This window comes from Leopardus geoffroyi, chromosome A1, assembly GCF_018350155.1.
Source record: "Leopardus geoffroyi isolate Oge1 chromosome A1, O.geoffroyi_Oge1_pat1.0, whole genome shotgun sequence".
Classification (NCBI taxonomy): domain Eukaryota; kingdom Metazoa; phylum Chordata; class Mammalia; order Carnivora; family Felidae; genus Leopardus; species Leopardus geoffroyi.
This window is the reverse complement of record NC_059326.1, coordinates 144,367,948-144,387,925: the sequence shown is the minus strand read 5'-3', so window position 1 is coordinate 144,387,925 and position 19,978 is coordinate 144,367,948. Positions and strand designations below refer to the sequence as shown.

Below are 19,978 nucleotides of genomic sequence, written 5' to 3'. Positions count from 1 at the left end.
AATGCTATACAAATATAAAGTTTTATTTTAATAACTCACTCCTGCATAAATGAAAGATAACACCAATTGGAATAGACTAGGTTGATGCTGCAGATGGTATGAGGACAGATAGAATAATACCATCTGTGAACGTATAAGACAGTCTACAAAGATAGCTACTCTCTCAAAAATTATAAAGGTTGTCGGAGATATGGAAAGATAAAAGCAAAAGAGGTTAATAAAAACCTAAGTCATATTTATGAAATCTTCCAGAAGATTTTTTTAAAAATAGATATAAAACTATAAATTTCTTAGAAAGAGACAAAAAATGTTGTGCTAAGTTGGTTTGCAATCTGGAAAAATACAAAGGTACTGGATTTTTATTTTAGCCCAATGACAGCACAGGCAAAAGCATATTTACTATGATCATTCCGGTTTTAACCCAGCCTTCATTGGTTAAGGAGGTAACAGCTCAGAGGTTAAAAACTGGGGTTGAGAAGGCAGGTGACTTTGGTGAAAATCGAGGCTCTGCCATTTACCAGTTATTTAGCCTTGCCCTAGTTTCTCCATCTTTAAAATGGGAAGAATAGTGGTCTCTAACTCAGAGTTCTTACAAGATTACAATGAAATAATGCATGTTAAGCACTTAGTACAATGCCTGGTACATAGTAAACACTCAATACACATTAGTTCTCATCACTGTTATTACAGTGATCTTTATTTGCTTAGACAATTTGTTTGGTAGGTACCACAAAGAACATAATGGAGGAGGAAGAAACAGCACCCAAAATGTAAGTTTGAAAATTAACTGTGTGTAGAGCCATAAGGCGCAAACATGCAAAAATATATATTCTGTGCAAAGTGAACAAGGAAGAAATACACAAGAAAAGCTAGCCCTGGGATCTCAAGGGCCAAATCTGACTGGTCGTGGGGACCTGAATTACTGTGTTGAGACTGGTTACTAGGCTACACTGAGAAAGAATGCCATACACATTTCCAGGTGTCTAGAACAGGCAGGAAAAGGGTGACAGGGTGTGCGGCACTGTTTACCACAAATTTCTCACCACTGGGGGAGCTACTTTTAGCTCCTATATGCAGATCACAATGCAAATTAATAAACTGACTTCTAATCAAGTTTTTTAAAGAGTTTGTATATCTTGGAACTGTTCTTTAATTAGGAGCAGTAACAAGACTTTCCATAACCCTAATAAAATGATATGTGAGATCACCAAAAGAGAGAAAAATTATTTTGGTGCAATCAACAAGAAACATTCAGTGATTGTGACAGTCAACAAAACAGGAAGTAGTAACTGTCAACTATGATGATAAAAATGCTTATTTCAAGATGCCCTATAGTAGTCTACAGTTGATCTCACAGCATGACACATCCTAAACAAAATAAAATAAGGCACCTGAGTCATTTCATTCCATGTGACAAAAAACCACACACTTGAGGTCCTGGGGATGACAAAGATTCTTCTTTAGCACAAAAGACCCAAGGTCTAAAAGTGAGTGTCACTGGAGTCCTTTACATTTGAAGATGAACTGGGTAATGATGCTATTATCTGTTGTGTGTGGTCATCAGTCAGAAATACAGTACGTAACCTACAGCTGTTGCCACTGTAAGGACATGTGATGAAGTTTTTACCTCCTGGTTGCTATCTGTGGAGAAGCCTCTATAATTCTAACATAAGGTTATATGGGGGCGGAAAGCTCAAATACAGACTACTGAAGAGAGGTAGTTTTTTGTTGTTTGTTTCTGCTTTGACTTTTCACTGAAAAGTTTGCTCTAAAGACAGATGACATATAATTAATAAAGTAAATTCAGACATTAATATAGTACTCATGCAATATGGCTAAACCAACTACCTACACAGCTTTCTAACAGAAACATAAGAGGGCTTATGATTACTTGAATTTCCTTAGCTTCACACACGTCATTCAGTCCTTCACTTAATGAACAATTACTGTGTGCTTACAAAAGTGCCAATTGTAGAAGGAGCACAGGCAGATGTACAGGAAGATGGAGGGTGACAGTGTGAGAGTGTGACAGCAGCAGCTAGGCAGCTAGGTAGCGAATGGTCATGTGAGGGGCACGGGCCACACAGGAGCTTTGACTTTATCCTGAGAACAATGAGAGCCAACGGTTAATGTGTGAAAGGACATAAGGATGGTGGCAGGAGGGCTGTTTCAGTAATCCAGGGGAGTGATTTTGATGATCTGAACTTGGGTAGAGAATAGAGGGATGAAAAGGCACATATTTTAAGAGACACTAAAGAGGTCAAACTAGCAGGAGCTGTGATAGATAAGGCAGGGAAGGAGAGGGAAGAAGGAACATGTAAAGAGATGGAGTATGAGTCATCCACAAACATCAGGCTCAGAACCTTACACACCACGAAAGTAAGTTTTTATTTTACTTATGAAATTACATTCTAAAGTGCTATTGTGAATATGTACCCTGTTGCAAATTATAAATCACCCAACAAGCTTTTAAGGATTTCTATTACTCCTGTTCTAATGATGCATCATTTTAGTAACAGACCACAGTTCACTCTTTTCAGAATATTAAGCAGAACAATTCTCTGACAGCTACCTTCCATTACCAATTTAAGACATAAACTTGAGTCTCTGAAAAGAGCATAGTATGATTTTTGCTTTTGGTAATGGTGGGAACCAGTACTTTCAGACCATCCTTCTAATGAGGACAATTTAAAAAGCCACATGAAACATAAAAAACATGTTCATAAAAGTATCAAAGAACTAACAAAATGGTAAGGAATAACTACACCAAAATCTAAAAAAAAAACAAGAACCCAGAGAAGTAATCCAGCAGTCAAAGCCACTTTTGTACTAAAGAGATATACCAGAAGATTCTGCCAGAAAGTGAACTGGCCTCATAGTAAAGATGAACTCACAGCCTCCGTTAGCATCATTTGGATGGACTAGAACATATCAAACACTGAACTCAAATTAAGATGGTCCCAGACTGGCCATGCCACCAAGAACCTGGCAGAAGCAAACAAGAAGAAAAGCCACCTTCATCCTAGCCTTCACATTATTCTTAAAATAAATGTTCAAAGAATAGAACCAGTGCACAAAGATAATCAAGTATAAAAAGCAACTAGATGAGTAAGAATCAACAGAAACAAGAGACAACAGGAAAAGGCAATACAAACCACAGAGCTTTGGGCAGGGAATGGGTGGTAATAAATGAAAAAAAAACAAAAACAAAAACAAAAAACTCAACAAATCCAAAAGAAATCACTGAAAGAAAGCAAATGAAGCACAGAAATTAGAAATCAAATCAGTTATATAATTTTTACGGCATTACAAGTGATCTTTCTTTGCTCTCTGCTCTAATATTTTCACATTTGATTTCAGTGTCATAGTTTCAGTGTGACCTATTGAAATGTGGGTTTTTTGTGTTCTCAAATGCACTTTGGGTCCATGTGCTTTCAAAACCTAAGCATCTATATCTTGCATGAAATATAAGAAATTCTCATCCTAATAAAGAATTGTCAAAGGACAATCTCTTTGCATAATGTCTCTCTCCCTATTCCAATTTTCCTCTGGAAAGCTAATGAGGATTATGTTAGACAACCTAATTCTCTTTCAATCTCTTGTACATTTTATCATACTGTCTCTCTGTGCTACATGCCAGGTAAGTTTTTCAGATACTACCCTGCATTTTAACTAAAATGCATCTATTCCTGTTTAACCCATCTGCTGTTTCTAAAAGTTGTATGTGGTTCTTCTTAAAAAACAACCTACTCTCCTTTGATGGCATTTTTGTTCTGTGCTCATATTTTTCATTTTCTTTTGTATTTCTTTCAACTTGGTAGTTTGATATTTATCTTTCATAATCTCATTATCTGAATACCTTGGATTCTAGTTCTGCTGTTTATAATTTCTGCTCACAGCCATGGTTACTTGTTTCCCCGTGACTGTTGTAATTGTGGCTTCTGAGCTTATCGTAGAGCTTTCTTTTTGGGATTCCTAGGAAGCCAGGACTGAGAGTGTATCCCTTCGGGGAAGCTTTGCATTTGCTTCTGCTAGGAACCCTGAGGTGTGGGATCATTTTTTTTTCTTTTGTCTTTAGAGAGAGAGAGACAGCAGGAAGAGAGGCAGAGGGAGAGAGAGACAGAGAGAGGGAGAGAGAGAATCTTAAGTGGGCTCTATGCTCAATGTGAAGACCAATGTGGGGCTTGATCCCATGATGTTGGGATCATGACCTGAGCTGAAATCAAGAGTTGGATGCTCAACAGACTGAGCCACTCAGGAGCCCCAGCATGGGACCATTTAAAACAACTTTCACAAGTTGGGAATTGCCAGACCACACAGATAGTACAAATTGGAATAGCAAACCTGAGTGAGAGTGGACCTGGGTTAAGAATTCTTGGAAAATTTTCCCTTTGTAAAGACTAGGCCAAGACAAACATTTCTTTGTCCCCTCTCTTCAGTGAGATTATGATCCTTTGAGGGTCTCACATTACTCTGGCCTCCCTAACTTAAGACTGACACAAGGCCTTCCCTGCAGTTTCCCGCAAGGCTCTTAAAAACCCAATCCTTTTGATTACCAACACCTGCAGAGGCTAGGGGACAATGGCATCAGCAAAGTCAACTCACTTCCATTTCTAGCTCCTTCTTCAATCTCTTCCCTTAGGTTTTCCCATTATTATTATTGTTGTTGTTGTTGTTATTATTATTATTATTTAAAAAGCTCTGCAATGTTTATGACATTACAGCCACAGGAAATGAAGTCCTCCCACAACATTTTGAGGGGATATACTCTGAAAATCCCTCCTAGTAAAGGCACAAAGAGAGAAAAATAAAGCTGGAAGAGCCAAGAAGGAAAAGATCTCCAATTCTTCCTCCTCCTTCTCTCCTGTACGTCTCTTCCTCAGCACAAATGAAAGCTTCCATTTACTGCTGGTCACATGAACCAGTTTAGACTTCCATGGAGGCCTATTACTACACAACAAAGCAGAGACCAGCTACAGGCTCCCAAGATAAGCATCCCAAGAGACACTAGTTCCTCTATATGCACTAAGTCAGGGCAGACATTTAGATAAGAGGCATGTGGGATCACTTTTTTCTTGGTAGCAGCACTTTCTGCTCATACAGTCACAGAGCAAAGGCAAAGACGCAGGGGTCAACACCAATCAATCTCAGCTCTCAGCTATGCACCACCTACTAATCTTCCTTTCCATTTATGAGCAGTACTGTGTGTCTCACTGGGCTGAGGAAATTCACAGTCACCAAAGCTGAATGCTGTGTTGGCAGGTCATGGAAAATGGGAAATCACAAAGAATAAACTGGGCCTCATAATGCAGTTCAGTGCAACAAGTTCCAGAGAGTTTAAAATGGTATTTGGGGCACCTGGGTGCCTCAGTCACTTGAACATCTGGCTTGGGCTCAGGTCACGATCTCACAGTTCATGGGTTCAAGTCCTGCATAAGGCTCTCTGCTGTCAGTGCAGAGCCTGCTTCACATCCTCTGTCCTTTCTCTCTCTCTCTCTCTCTCTCTCTCTCTCTCTCTCTCATTCTCCCACTTCCCCCCCTCTCTATCACTCATAAAAATGAATAAACATTTAAAAAATGGCATTTAGTTTTGTTAATATAAATTAAATGGTAAATGAAGGAAATACATAACATTTTATTACTTTGTCATTTAGGCCACAGCCATGAATTAGAAAAACACCGTTAATACTCTAAACATATGAGTTTACCAAAATAAAAGTCATTTAATTATTCAAGAGAATTAACTATCACTAGAATGTATTTAGTGCTTTCGATAATTACACAAAAATGTAGCCAATAGTCAGAGACCTATTTCCTAATACCGACAATTTTCAGTTTTGCTAATTTCAATGGTTTATGTGATTTAAATGCCAAGAGTAAACTTAGCACACTTAATTCTCTTATGAAGTTCTCTAAAAATCTAATACGAATTAAAAAAGGATTCTTCATTTGCTCTAATTATAGCATTGAACTGTACAGTGTGTACCAGATAAGTATTTTATCTTAGGTACAAAAGCTTTCCCTACCTGCATATCCTCACTAGATTAGACCTTGACCAAATTAGATTAGAAACTCCTTAAGATTAGGAACAACATCTTGTAATGGAGAAAGACTAACACAAAATTTAAAATAACTATCTTATATCACTAAGGGAAGGAAGCAAAGAGTTCTGTGTATATTACACCCCCATCCACGTAGAAAAAGGGAGGCAGGAATATACATATTCATATTTATTTATTTGCTTTTAAAACAAAAAGTCTCTGGAAAGATAGACAAGAAAATAACCACCATGATTATCCAATAGGAACTGGACAGATGTGGGGCAGAGATGAAAGACAAATACTTCACTATATTATCTTTTTACATTTTTAAACTTTGCAACTATGTGAAGGTATTGCCTATTTAGAAATTTAAATAAGTTAATCATTAAAATGTTTTTAAAAAAGAGTACTACACAGTTGAAATACAACTATACACAGGTAAAAAAAGGATAGCCCATCTCTGGCAATAGACTGCTAGGCAGTCATCAAACATGTCTTCTTTGTCCTTGACAAACATCTGTTAACTTGCCTTGCAGTTAAGGGGTATCATTCTGATTCCATTAGAATGAGTTCTACCCAATGACATGTGAGCAGAAATTTACCACTCACCGCGAGACTTGGTGAACCAAAAATATGTCCTCCATACCCTGTCCCCTTCCTCTGGCTGGATGTCAATACCCAGGTTGACCTCAGAAATCACACGTTTAAGACTGAATAGGCTGTGGAGTTCCTAAATGCCTATGTAAAGAGTTCCAGCCCACCCTCAATCCAGCCCACCCAGGGAAAGGCCACGGTTTGTTTATGCAAAGATAAAGAAGAAACCAGTTTCCACTGTTAGGGGTGCCTGGGTGGCTCAGTCGGTTAAGTGTCCGACTTCGGCTCAGGTCATGATCTTGCGGTTCATGGATTCAAGCCCTGTGTCGGGCTCTGTGCTGACAGCTCAGAACCTGGATCCTGCTTCAGATTCCACGTCTCCCTCTCTCTCTGCCCCTTCCTCCACTCACACTCTGTCTCTCTCTCTCCAAAAATAAACATTAAAAAAAACAATAATAAAAATTTCCACTGTTAGAACTATCAAACCGTGTGGTGTTTTTTGTTGCTGCTGTTAAGCACTTAGTTTCTCCAGCAATGTACTACCTTTAGTGTTAACAAACACATTAACGTGTACTCAATCAGAACATGAGACTGAGCTTCCTAAGTTCCCAGGACTCAGGTTCAGAGCACTAAGTAAAAGAGAAAGGCTGTGATCCAAGCCCAGCCACATAAAATGAAAGAGCTCAATTACCAATGGTGGCACCATTCTGAGAGGGGACTGATAAAGACACGACTTACTCACCAGTGCTCCTTGCAAACTCTCCTCACAATCCTGACTGTAGCTACAAGCAAAAGATAAAACACAGGCAAGAACCAGATACAGAACCAACCAGACAGATGCTAGACAGCTGACAACAGCGCACAGCCTCTGCCCTGTCATCCCTGGAAGCCTCCAGCTGGGTCATCATAAGACTGTCTTTATTTTAACCGCTGCATCATTATTCTAATGTAAGACTGGTTACAATTTATTTTTCTATTCCCCTACTAATAGCTAGGTTGCCTCCAGTTTTTTTGTTATAAATTATAACCAATTCTAAAGACAACAGCTATTTTCTTAACCACATAACTGATGCTAAGAACCACAGGAATTCTTTACATATACTGTCTCATTTGGTCCTCACAACAACATTGTGAGTGAGGAAGGTATTATAATTCCCATTTTACAGGTGAAGAAACAGAAGTATATGAAAATTCATAACTTGTACAAAGTGACACAACTGAGTGAGGGCATCAGAACTGAAGGTAAAGTCTCAATAACTCCTGAAGTATGATTCTAGATGAGCCCTATGTGGTACCTGGATGATCTTGGATAATTAACCTGAATCTCAGTTTTATACCTCTATAAAATGATGGAATAACTGTTTGAAAGAATAGACATATCACAGACTAAAATAACACAACACAGTCAGACGTTAAGTTTCCTGCCCTGCCATCTTATTTCCACTCCCACACAAGACCCCCTGACAGAGTAACACATCTTACCTCTTAGCCCTCAGCTCTCTCCCTTCCCACCTTGGCTACCCTTCTCTCCTCAACCCCTAGATTTGGACCTCTGTTCCTTTCTACCCAAACATTTCCCTTATTTTTTTTTTTTCACATATAAATGTCTCTTTCTGATCCCTAAATCAATCTAACATTTTGTGTAAATACCTTCACCTGGATAGACGCAGAATAGAATGTTTTTCAAAGATAAGCTAGATGAATGATTTTCCAGAGTACTGTACTGCAGGCACAAAAGTGCACAATGTTTGCAACTTACAAAATTCGATGGTTCTTTACAACGTCACTTCAGATGTTGAATACATGTGCAATATATTTATTTATTTATTTATTTTTTCAACGTTTATTTATTTTTGGGACAGAGAGAGACAGAGCATGAACGGGGGAGGGGCAGAGAGAGAGGGAGACACAGAATCGGAAACAGGCTCCAGGCTCTGAGCCATCAGCCCAGAGCCTGACGCGGGGCTCGAACTCACAGACCGCGAGATCGTGACCTGGCTGAAGTCGGACGCTTAACCGACTGCGCCACCCAGGCGCCCCAATGTGCAATATATTTAAATGAGAATCAAAACACTTGTTTCCATTCAAGAGATGAATATATTCAATCTGCTTGTGCCCAAAGGAGGAAAGATATGAAATTACTGAGCCTACCTGTAATGGGCTAAATTGTGTCAACAAAAAAATACACATTGAAGACCTAATCACCAGTGCCTCGCAATGTGACCTTAGTTAGAAACAGGGTAACTGTAGATGTAATTAGTTAACATGAGGTCATACTGGAATATGGTAGGCCCCTAACCCAGTAAGATTACATCCTTACTGAAAGAATGTCATGTGAAGAGATAAGCACACTGGAAGAACACCCTGTGAATGTGAAGGCAGACAGAAAAGAGGTGCATCTACAAGTCAAATGACACCAAAGATCGCCAGCAAACCACCAAAAGCCAGGACACAGGTATGGAACAGCTTCTCCCTCAGAGGCCTCAGAAAGAACTGTGAGACAAATGTGTGTTGTTGATGCTACCCACTTTGTGATACTTTGTTACCCCTAGCAAACTAATAGACTATCTAAATCATCCATTATGGAATTCAAATTCCACAGGTATGGCCTTAAAGAACCAAAGGAAAATTAGAGTGCACCCAAATAACTCTACACAAAAAAATTCCTATTTAGACGTGGTCAGAGTTATGAGTCAAACCTTTTACACGATACTTAAAACCAGCTGTGCCAAAGGTGGGAAGATGGCCCCTTCCCATCACCCAACATGGCTTCCTTACTGAGTCACTTGACTTTCACCAAGGAACTTCTATTTACTCTAATTCCACTAACAATTGACAAGAATGCAAGATGTGGGCAAACCATATTTTCCACTGTTAAGTGTTAATGTTTTCAGACCTAATTAAGCGATTGTTGCACAAAAACAGGGAATCCTATGAAGGAAACCTGCTTCTAAGGTTCTTTTAAAATCAAGTTGTTTTTCTTAGAAAAAGAAACTTCTCTCACATAGGTGTGCCTTTATTTGCAAAGTCTAATGAGAACCCTATGATTTTCAAATGGATTCATTTGTTCAAATGAATTTGACATTGTCAAAATGTCACAACATTTTCACCCTATGATTTTCAAATGGATTCATTTTCAAATGGATTCATTTGTTCATAATTTCTTGATCATCTATAAATTCAAAGCACTATGAGCCCCCCATGCATTCTGTATCGGTTAGTGATAAAGGGGTAGGGGCTGGACAAAATTGAGACCAATTAACTTTCTACAGAGGAAGAAAGGAGGAAAAGGAGGACTTTTCAAAGGAGCTGAGTTTGGTCCTGAATGACTCACTATTTTAATAATTCACTTAATAAATATTTATCAAATGTTTGTCACACAATTTAGTAAGAGCTAGATATTAAATAAACAGAAAAAACAAATATCAACCATGATACATAGTCCTATATGCTACCGAAGAATGACACAGGGAACACAATTTAGATTAGGTGGTCAGAGAAAACCTCTGAAGAATGACACTTTAAAGGTGAGGCTTAAAAGGAATCAGTCATTTGAGGATTAAAGAGAAAAAGAAAAACACTCTATGTAGAGAGCCCAGCAAATGCAAAGACCACAGAATGAGAAAAAACTTTTAGAAGCTCAGAAACCAAAAGGCCAGAGTGACCAGAAGATGATGAATGTGTGAATGCAGGGAAGAGCCATGCTAAAGAATTTTTTTTTTTTAAGTTTATTCATTTTGAAAGAGACAGAGACAGCGCAAGTGAAGAAGGGGCAGAGAGACAGGAAGAGCAAGAGAATCCCAAGCAGGACCCGTGCTGTCAGCACAGAGCCTGATGGGGGTCTCAAACCCAAGAAACTGTGAGATCACAACCTGAGCCAAAACCAAGCATCGGACATTAACCGACTGAGTCACCCACGTGCCCCAAGAATTTTAACTTTTTTTAAGTTTATTTATCTGAGAGAGAGTTCAAGTAGAACACGGACAGAGAGAGAAAGAGAGAGAGAGAGAAGGAGAAAAGAGAGAGGGGAAGAAGTGAGAGAATCCCAAGCAGGTTCTGTGCTGTCAGCATGGAGACCAATGTGGGGCTCGATCCCACGAACCATAGATGATGAGCAGAGCTGGACCCAAGAGCCAGATGCCTAAGTAACCGAGTCACCCATGCGCCCCTAAAGAATTTTAATTTTATTTGAAGCAAGTGGAAAGCCAATGAAGAGTTTAAAACAGGGGAGTGGCATGATTCAGTCTTTATATTGAAAAAGAGATCAGTTAGGATACTGCAGATGTCCAAGTGAGAACTGGTATACTTTAGACCAGGCTGATGGCAGTGGAGATGGCAAGACATACACAGACTCTAGACATATTTTAGAGCTAAAGGCAACAGGGCTTAGTATTAGATTGGACATGGCTGTCAAAAAAGAAATGTCCAGGATAACTTCCATTTTTGGTCTAAGTAACTCATTCAGTGTAAGTGCTGGTTCCTGGAATGGAGAAACCAGGAGGAGGAACAGGGTTGAATACATTAAGTTTCTGTGATGCACTGACGTGTTTATGAATCTAAGCTGAATATATAAGCCTGGAGAATAGGAGAGAGAGAAATCTGGGAATCACTGACATTTTGACACTTACAGTCATGGGAAGAGAAATGTTCATAGGGGTAGGGGTAGGAGATAGTGAGAAGAGGTTGTGAGGGGAGGTTTAGGGAAGGAAGAAAGCTCAGCTCCTAAGGGTCAGGCCTCTGAAACGCCAACATTGAAATGATACCTAGAAGATGAGAAAATAGCAAAGGATGCTTTGAAGAAGCAGGCAGCAAACTAGAAGGGAAACAAAGATGAGTACAAGTTTCCACTTTAGAAAAAGGAAACAGACTGTACAAAGGTCCAGAAGTGACACCTCAGTGTATTGTAGGAACTGTAAACAGTAGGGAACAGCATCATCAGATACGCACTTTTAAAAGTAATCCATCGGTAGTGCAGAGCAGAAACAGAGAAGGGCAAGGCCAGAGGCATGGAGATGCTGTTTCCTCAATAAACAAAAAGCCTTTCATAAAAAGCCTTTCATCTGACTGCCTTTCATAAAAAGTGACTTTACAAAAAGGCAAGATGATATAATACTACCACTTGCCAGAAATCCAGTATCTTCATTGTTGAACAAAATAATCCATCCACTAGAAGGGAAGGAACTGATTTCTCAGATTCTGCCTCATGGAAATCACTGTCTCATTGAAGGAAATGCTTTGTTTCCAATCTGTTTCATTCAGCATTCAAACTGAATGTTTTCTGAGGCAGAGATGTCCTAGATGTGTGAATATGGAGCTGCTGGAAATAATGTGACAAAGTCATCTGCATGTGAGCTACAGAAACCATGACCCCAGATAAGATCTCAAGCAGGGCTGAAAGTAAGAAGAGATCTCAGGAGAGAGCCCTGGGTGACATCAACATTTAAGGTGCAGGCAGAAGAGGTATCCAAAAAGGAAATCCACAACTTGTTTTTGTTTAATATATTCAAATTTACAGTAAGCTACCAAATCTTCAATCCTTCTTTTAAGATGAACAAATCTGCCTTCAAAATTAATATTTTGCCTAAAACAACATTTTAGAGACTCATCCCATACTTTCCAAAGTTTTCTTTTCCCCTCTCTATCAATATTAACAAACAATTTATGTTTCAAAGTTTTTTTCCAAAACCAACCAAGTGCCTATGGTGTATATATAAAAAATTGACAAGATCGTATCAACTCAAAGAAGCAGAAGAAATTCAGAGATCGAACCTCAAAACATGAATTCAACATAATTTAATATTAAAAGGTTTTAGGACTAATGACTTGCCAATGTGACATTCATTTATAAGAAGAAGCCAGAGGGCCACCTGGGTGGCTCACTCGGTTAAGTGTCCAACTTCGGCTCAAGTCCTGATCTCACAGTTCGTGGGTTCAAGCCCCACGTCAGGTTCTGTGCTGACAGCTCAGAGCCTGGAGCCTGCTTCGGATTCTGTGTCTCCCTCTCTCTCTCTGCCCATCTTCTGCTTGTGTTTTCTCTCTCTCTCAAAAATAAACATAAAAGGGGAGCCCAGGTGGCTCAGTCTGTTAAGCGTCAGACTTCGGCTCAGGTCATGATCTTGCGGTTTACGAGTTCGAGCCCTGTGTTGGGCTCTATGCTGACAGCTTAGAGCCTGGAGCCTGTTTCAGATTCTGTGTCTCCCCCTCTCTCTGCCCCTCCCATGCTCATGCTCTGTCTCTCAATAATAAATAAACATTTAAAAAATTAAATAAATAAATAAATGACCCCCCCCCAAAAAAAAGAAGAAGAAGAAGAAGAAGAAGAAGCCAGAGAACTACAATGAAGCATCTTCTTGCCTAAACTTTGAGAACTAATAAAAAGTATAGGTCACAACACATAAGAAAGCATAACCTATTTATGAGAAACAGACTCTTAAATACAGAGAACAAATTGGTGGTTGCCAGAGGAGAGGTGGGAGGGGGGATGGGTGAAAGAGGTGAAGGGAATTAAGAACAGATTTATCATGATGAGTACTGAGTAATGTGTAGAATTGTTTAATCAGTATATTGTACACCTGAAATCAATATAACACTGCATGTTAATTATACCTGAATAAAAAAATTATAAAAAAATAAAATGGCTTTCAGCTTCTCAAAAAAATAAATAAAAGGGGGGGGAAGCTAATTTGGTTTCAATAAAGTATAATCCAGTGTCAATAATCTAAGTAGTCTTTGAAACAGTAAGTATAAGTATAGGATAAAAGTCATGTATACTTTCTAAAAGTCACTAGTAAAATTCTACACTGAAGAGGCCATTTCATACAAAAAAAAAAAAAAAAAAAAAAAAAAAAGGTGATGGGAGTGGAAAATCCTCTAAAACTTAAAAAACAGTTGGTCCTGGATTTATGATCTGTGTGATTGCCCCAGAACTAAAATGGGCTAAAAATACAAGAAGTTCTTGAGGGAGAATTCATAGATAACTGACAAACAATGGGCTCCTGGAGAAGTGTGGAAGACCTTCCTTATCTTGCTAAATACGCTTGTCACCAATTTCTTGTTCTATGATCTCGCTATAGAAGAAAATCAGGATCTGAATGAACTTTTAAAAGGCTGCCAACATCCGAGTCAGAATATTAGCCTGGATAATCATACTGATATGATCTGTGATCTGCATGACACCTAAGTCAGTGTAAACAATAATAAATACACAGCTGAACCACTGACTAATCAGCTGACAATTTTCTCTAGGTACTGGGAACAGGATGAAAGAGCAACTAGGATTTAACAAATTATTTTTGAAATTATTTTTAGATTAGAAAGATAAAAGTTTTAAAATTGTGATCTAAAATTAAAAGGAAAAAGTTTTGTGTGTTTGTTATCAACTATGTAAGTGTTAGGCTGGTCTGAAGTTCATACTTGGAAAGCATCAGTGTTCAACACATGGCATATTTTCTTTCATGCTTCCTGGGAAAGTAGACTCCCAAGAGATACATAATTCAGCTCTTGGAGAGCATACGACATGGTCTGCTGAATTTATCTCAAATTAATCCTGGTTACAGAAAACAAATTTAACAACAGAAATAAAAGTTTTAATTTACATGAAAAAGTCTGCTACTGACTCTTTCTGCTGAATATTTCAACCAAGCGAAGAAGAATGTAAGAAGTGCTGGGGCGCCTGGGTGGCGCAGTCGGTTAAGCGTCCGACTTCAGCCAGGTCACGATCTCGCGGTTCGTGAGTTCGAGCCCCGCGTCGGGCTCTGGGCTGATGGCTTGGAGCCTGGAGCCTGTTTCGGATTCTGTGTCTCCCTCTCTCTCTGCCCCTCCCCCGTTCATGCTCTGTCTCTCTCTGTCCCAAAAATAAATAAACGTTGAAAAAAAAAAAATTTTTTTTTAAATAAAAAAAAATAAAAAAAAGAATGTAAGAAGTGCTGTGGATGCTCAGGTAGATGTCTTTCCACACTTTCTGCAGAAAGCCATCTGGTCTGCTTTTGCTCCACAAGGTACTCTTACCTCATTTCAGTACTGAACCAAAGTAGATAAGTTGACCCTTGAACAATGTGGGGATTAGGGGCAATGACCCTCCCACAGTCAAAAATCCTAGTACAGCTTTTGGCTCCCCAAAAACTTAACTACTAATAGCCTACTGTTGACCAGAAACCTTATTAACATAGTTGATTAACATATATTTTATATATGTATCACATTCTGTATTCTCATAATAAAGTAAGCTATAGGAAAGAAAATGCTAAGAAAATCGTTAAGAAAAACACACTGATAGCACTGTACTGCATCAGAAAAAATCCACATATAAGTGGACCTGCACAGTTCAAAGCCATGCTGTTCAAGGATCAACTTTACTTCCATTCGTAGCATGTTTTCTTTACCCAGTTCCCTCATCTGCAGGTCTTTATGCTCAAGAAGAAAAATTAAAGTGAAATGATTTGGTAACCATTATCAACGTAAGTGTCCTAGAGCTTATCACCAGCACTGATATCTTTACCGAAGACTACTTTCTAAGCTGAACGTAAAATGCAGCCAGTAGTGAGGCGGCTGTGCAGCACATGTATATAAAGGCCCCAGCATAGCGCTTGTCATGTAATAAAGAGCTCAAATGTGGTAGTTAGGGTTACTGTCTCATGGTATTCCTTACTGCAACCCTGTGAGGAGGGAGTTTACCATTTCAAAGGTGAGAATATGGCATGGGGAGGTGGGCACCTGGGACATGACGTGGGACCCAAGGACTTCCTAGACTGACTCACTCAGTTGACAGAGCTGACACACAGCAGTTCTAACACCTCACCACACTCGTTCTGGTCTATTTATTCAGGAAGCTGTTCAGAATGGTTAAGAGCCTGCTCGGCTCTGGAGTCAATGCTCTTTTAAAATCTGGGCCCTACCAGCTATGAATCATTGAACAAGTTACTGAAGCTCTGAATTTGTTTACTCAGCTCAAGGACCTACCTCAGAAGATGATTTTGAGTACTAAATAGTGGTACATAGTAAAAGTGAAATAAATAACAGCTTTCATTCATTCAATAAACATTACTGAATGTTAGTTCCTACTAAGCTCCTACTTAGCTCCTACTAAGTGACAGACACTGTTCTAGGTCAGAGTCCCCAAATTTATCTGCATATCGAAATCATCTGGGAAACTTTCAAACCCTCCAACTCCCAGGCCACAATGGAGACCAATTAAATCACAATTTGTGGGGGTCTGGACACAGACATCAGTATCTGTGAAGCTTCCCAAGTGACCGCAAGGTGCAGACAAGCTTGGAAACAGCTGTGTTTTAAGCATCAGATTCAGCGACCTTCCTTGGAGGGGCTCCTAGTTTACTCATTTACTTTCCCAATTACGTCACACCTGGCTCCTCTTTCAGATTCCCTACTGTTCCTGCGTTAGCTGAGGTCCCTCAGAACCTTCCTGTGAACTTGCCAATTTACCTCACCACAAGTTTGTTCCCTCCCCCACTTAAAATCTGTAAGTGCTGTTGATAGAAACATAAGGGAAATTGAATTACTGTATTAGGAATGCATTGATTAATATACTTTTTAACATGAAAGACTGCTAAGGACAAAACAAGCCCAGATCTGATCCTATCATCCCATGCTCAGAATCACTGGATTAACTTCCCCTGGCTACCAACATCTAGCCTTCAAAGCCTTCTATGAAAGGCAGTGTCCCATCTCTTCAGCCCCGTCCTCCCAACTCTCTTATATACTACTGATGACCCATATTAACTGGGTAACCCACTTTCCTTTGACTCGCCCTGTAAGCAGACTCATTCTTGGGACAAGGAACAGATCCTCACAATATTAGACAGCATATGGCCAGATACAAAATAAAATCTTCCCCAATTTAAAATTCTGTTCTTTTTTTTTTTTTAACATTTATGATTGAGAGACAGAGAGAGACAGAGCATGAGCAGGGGAGGGGCAGAGAGAGGGGGGAGACACAGAATCTGAAGAAGGCTCCAGGCTCTGAGCTGTCAAAGTAGAGCCTGACACAGGACTCATTCTCACAAACTGTGAGGTCAGGACCTGAACCCAAGTCGGACGCTTAACCAACTGAGCCACCCAGGTTCTCCTGTTCTTTTTTTTTTAAGTTTATTTATTTTTTTTAGTAATCTCTACATCCAACATAGTGTTTGAACTCATGACTCTGAGATCAAGCATCGCATGCTCCTCTGACTGAGACAGCCAGGCACCCCTAAAATTCTGTTCTTTAAGCCATGGTAACTTTGGTTTTAAGGAAGCTAATACACACTTAATTTCACAATTTTATACAATTTCAGATTAAACACACAAAAAAGAATTCCCTTTACCTTAGTTTAAGGAGTGGCTGGGTCACCCACTTCTTTAACTTCCGTTTCCCAAAAGAGGTTTTAGTATGGTCTAAGACCCAAAGTAAACTTCCTTTGGTTTTCATGTCAGTCTAAGAAAGACCAGAAGAAAAGTTTTATTAACTAGACATTGTATTTATACCAAAACTGCTAATTGTTCATGTGCCTTAATTATTTCATATACCCCAATTTTAATTTTTTTTAAGATTTATTCATTTCGGATAGACAAAGCATGAGTGGGGGAGGGGCGCAGAGAGAGGGAGACACGGAGTCCGAAGCAGGGTCCAGTCTCTGAGCTTCTAGCACAGAGCCCAACGCAAGGCTCAACTCACGAACCATGAGATCACGAACTGAGCCCAAGTCGGATGCTTAACCAACTGAGCCACCCAGGCACCCCTCCATATACCTCAATTTTAAATGTTACACATTTAAATGTTACACAATGCCTATCATCAAGTACAGCTCATAACAGGTGTTTAATGTTTGACGAATGCATGTACATATGAACACACATGCACTATATAAAGTATTGATATCTTCACAAAAAAGGGACAGTCTGTGTAGTTTTGTTAACTAAAAATATTCAGAAATATTCTTTTTAATGATTATGTTTGATAGAAAGAGGTGGGGGAGGGGCAGAGAGAGAGGGGAACAGAGGATCTGAGGCAGGCTCAGGGAGCCCAAAGTGGGCACAAACTCACAAACCGTGAGATCATGACCTGAGCCAAAGTTAGACACTTAACCTGTTGACTGAGCCACCCAGGCGCCACCCTTCTCCCTTTTTTAATGTAGAAATCTTTTAAAATACAGGCTTGTCCTAAGCTTCTTAAAAATACATACTTTTCTCCCTTGGCAAGTACAGTGAAGATAATTTAATTTCCTTCAGCAATTCAGTATCTTCCACCACCTCAGAGTTCTCATTCTAAGGACTGACGCTCTCATGAAAACACCGAACAAGCAGAAGGTACTGGAGATGGAAGTGAAAATGCACTGCACTCTAGGAATTCGCCCTGGAAGGATTTTATTTTAGTCTGCTCTATTAAATCCTTAGTAAAAAATTATCTATCTATGCTTTCCTACTTGAAAGTTGAACCACTAAAACAACAATTTACAATTAACTAGAGATGATAGTTAGTTTTAACGAAGGTTACATGGTATTTCAAAAAGTCTATTAACAGTAGACTCATTTGGAACGTAAGATTGCAGTTTTCACCTAAGTTTTTTGTAACTTTTTCCTTTTCCTTCAAATCATCAAGCAGGTACTTACAGAATACCTCTTATGTACTCAGTTGTATGGCCAGCAAAGGTGTATTAAGATACAGTCCCTCCCTTAGGGTACTTCTTTCCAAGTATGGGAGAAATGACTCATAATTAACACATGATGGCACCTGGCAGAAATTAACTACGAAAGGGATGACAAAAGCGGCCAGGCCTTAGGAGTTTAAAACAAAGCACACACAAAAGCCATAGGTCACAGAAGGCCTGCCTGAGAATGAGTTGGACAGACAGAGCTGACTAACCAGGGCAATCCACATCAACAACAGCACCATTCCTTCTGAAACAACAGCCCCAATGGCCTGAGTACAGTAAAGGGTCCCAGGAAGAGGAAAGCGGACAAGAATAACTTTCCAAGTATTTATTGCATCACTGAAGAACTCTCTCAGACAAGAGAGGGAGGAGTGGGAGAGAAACAGTTCTATTACTCGTTTGCTCTCCCTGATACCCAGCCCCCTCCTCATTACCCGCTTCATTACCTCCATGGTAATGGAGGCCAAAGTCAAGTGCAAAGACAAGCCGAAGATGTGAATTCTTAGCCTCTGTTTCCATAATGGCCCAAGTCCTGATAAGGGTACCTTAATGGTAAGTGATTTTTCCCTTAGGAATTTAATTTCAGAACTGACTCCACAGCAGTAGAATTTGAATAGGAAGGATGTGGCAGAATAAAGAAAGTTTGGAATGCCAGGGCTGGAACAAAGTATTCAGCTGAATACTCTGACTCTGAGCTCTTCTTCATCCAAGAAATGTCCTTTTCTTCCTTCTGCTCATTTGCTATCATGAGAATGTATACAGAGTAGATGAAAAAAATTTGCAGGAATAATTCTCAATTTCTGGATAATGTAATGACAAGATACAAATGTTACAGTATGAAAGTAAGACTGACAAGTATACAAGGATACCTTAGAAGATGAAGAAACTAAACAAGAGAAACTAGTTAGTAATACATAAATCTAGGAGTCAGGAGAATAAATTCAGCATTTACTTTAATTCACAATAGTAAGAAACATTTCTAATGTTTATTCATTTATTTTGAGAGAGAGAGACAGCAGAGGAGGGGCAGGAGAGAGAGGGAGAGGGAGAGAGAGAATCCCCAGCAGGTTCTGTGCTGTCAGCTCAGAACCCAACTTGGGGCTTGAACTAATGAACCATGAGATCATAACCTGAGCCGATATCAAGAGTTGAGTGCTCAACCAACAGAGCCACCCAGGTGCCCCAGTAATAAATATTTCTGAAGAGCTTTAAACCATTTAACTCAGATGATTCAGCTTTGCAACTACTTATCAAATGATTTGGAATTGCTTTCTATTTCTGTGACTTTATGTTAACATTATATAATATCTTATTTCTAAGTTGTAATTCAATAAATTAAAATAATCAATTTAATGTCTCCATTATCTTCATAATTCATCAATAAAGGGCAAATAAATGATGACAGAAGCTTGTGAAATGAAATTTATGCATCTTACAATATAAGTGAATATCACAGTAACTTGTTTCAAATGCTGAATGAATAAGACAAAACATTTCAATGAAAAATTAAGGTATATAGAAAAGATATAATCAAGGAGACAAAATATCCACTTTACATTAATTTCCAAAGATGATGTCTTTCCAAAGAAATGTATGATACACAAATTATCAGGATGGGCATGTCACTTCAATAAGTAAAAAAGAAGTTCTATAGCTCTCAAAGTAAACCCTAGGGGAATAGTTCATATATCTGAT

At 39.1% G+C, this 19,978-nt stretch overlaps 1 protein-coding gene across 5 annotated transcripts in view; it reads right to left on the bottom strand.

The window, feature by feature from the left end:
- MSH3 (mutS homolog 3) overlaps nucleotides 1–19,978 on the bottom strand; it is a 195,721-nt gene that overhangs the window by 103,953 nt on the left and 71,790 nt on the right. For all 5 annotated transcript variants that reach the window (XR_006716774.1, XR_006716773.1, XM_045496991.1 and 2 more), the window contains exon 12: nucleotides 16,958–17,067. Coding sequence is in view for 3 of the 5 variants with exons in the window: in XM_045496991.1 (XP_045352947.1) it covers nucleotides 16,958–17,067 (110 nt within the window). In the remaining 2 variants the exon portion in view is untranslated. The remainder of the gene's footprint in view (nucleotides 1–16,957; nucleotides 17,068–19,978) is intronic.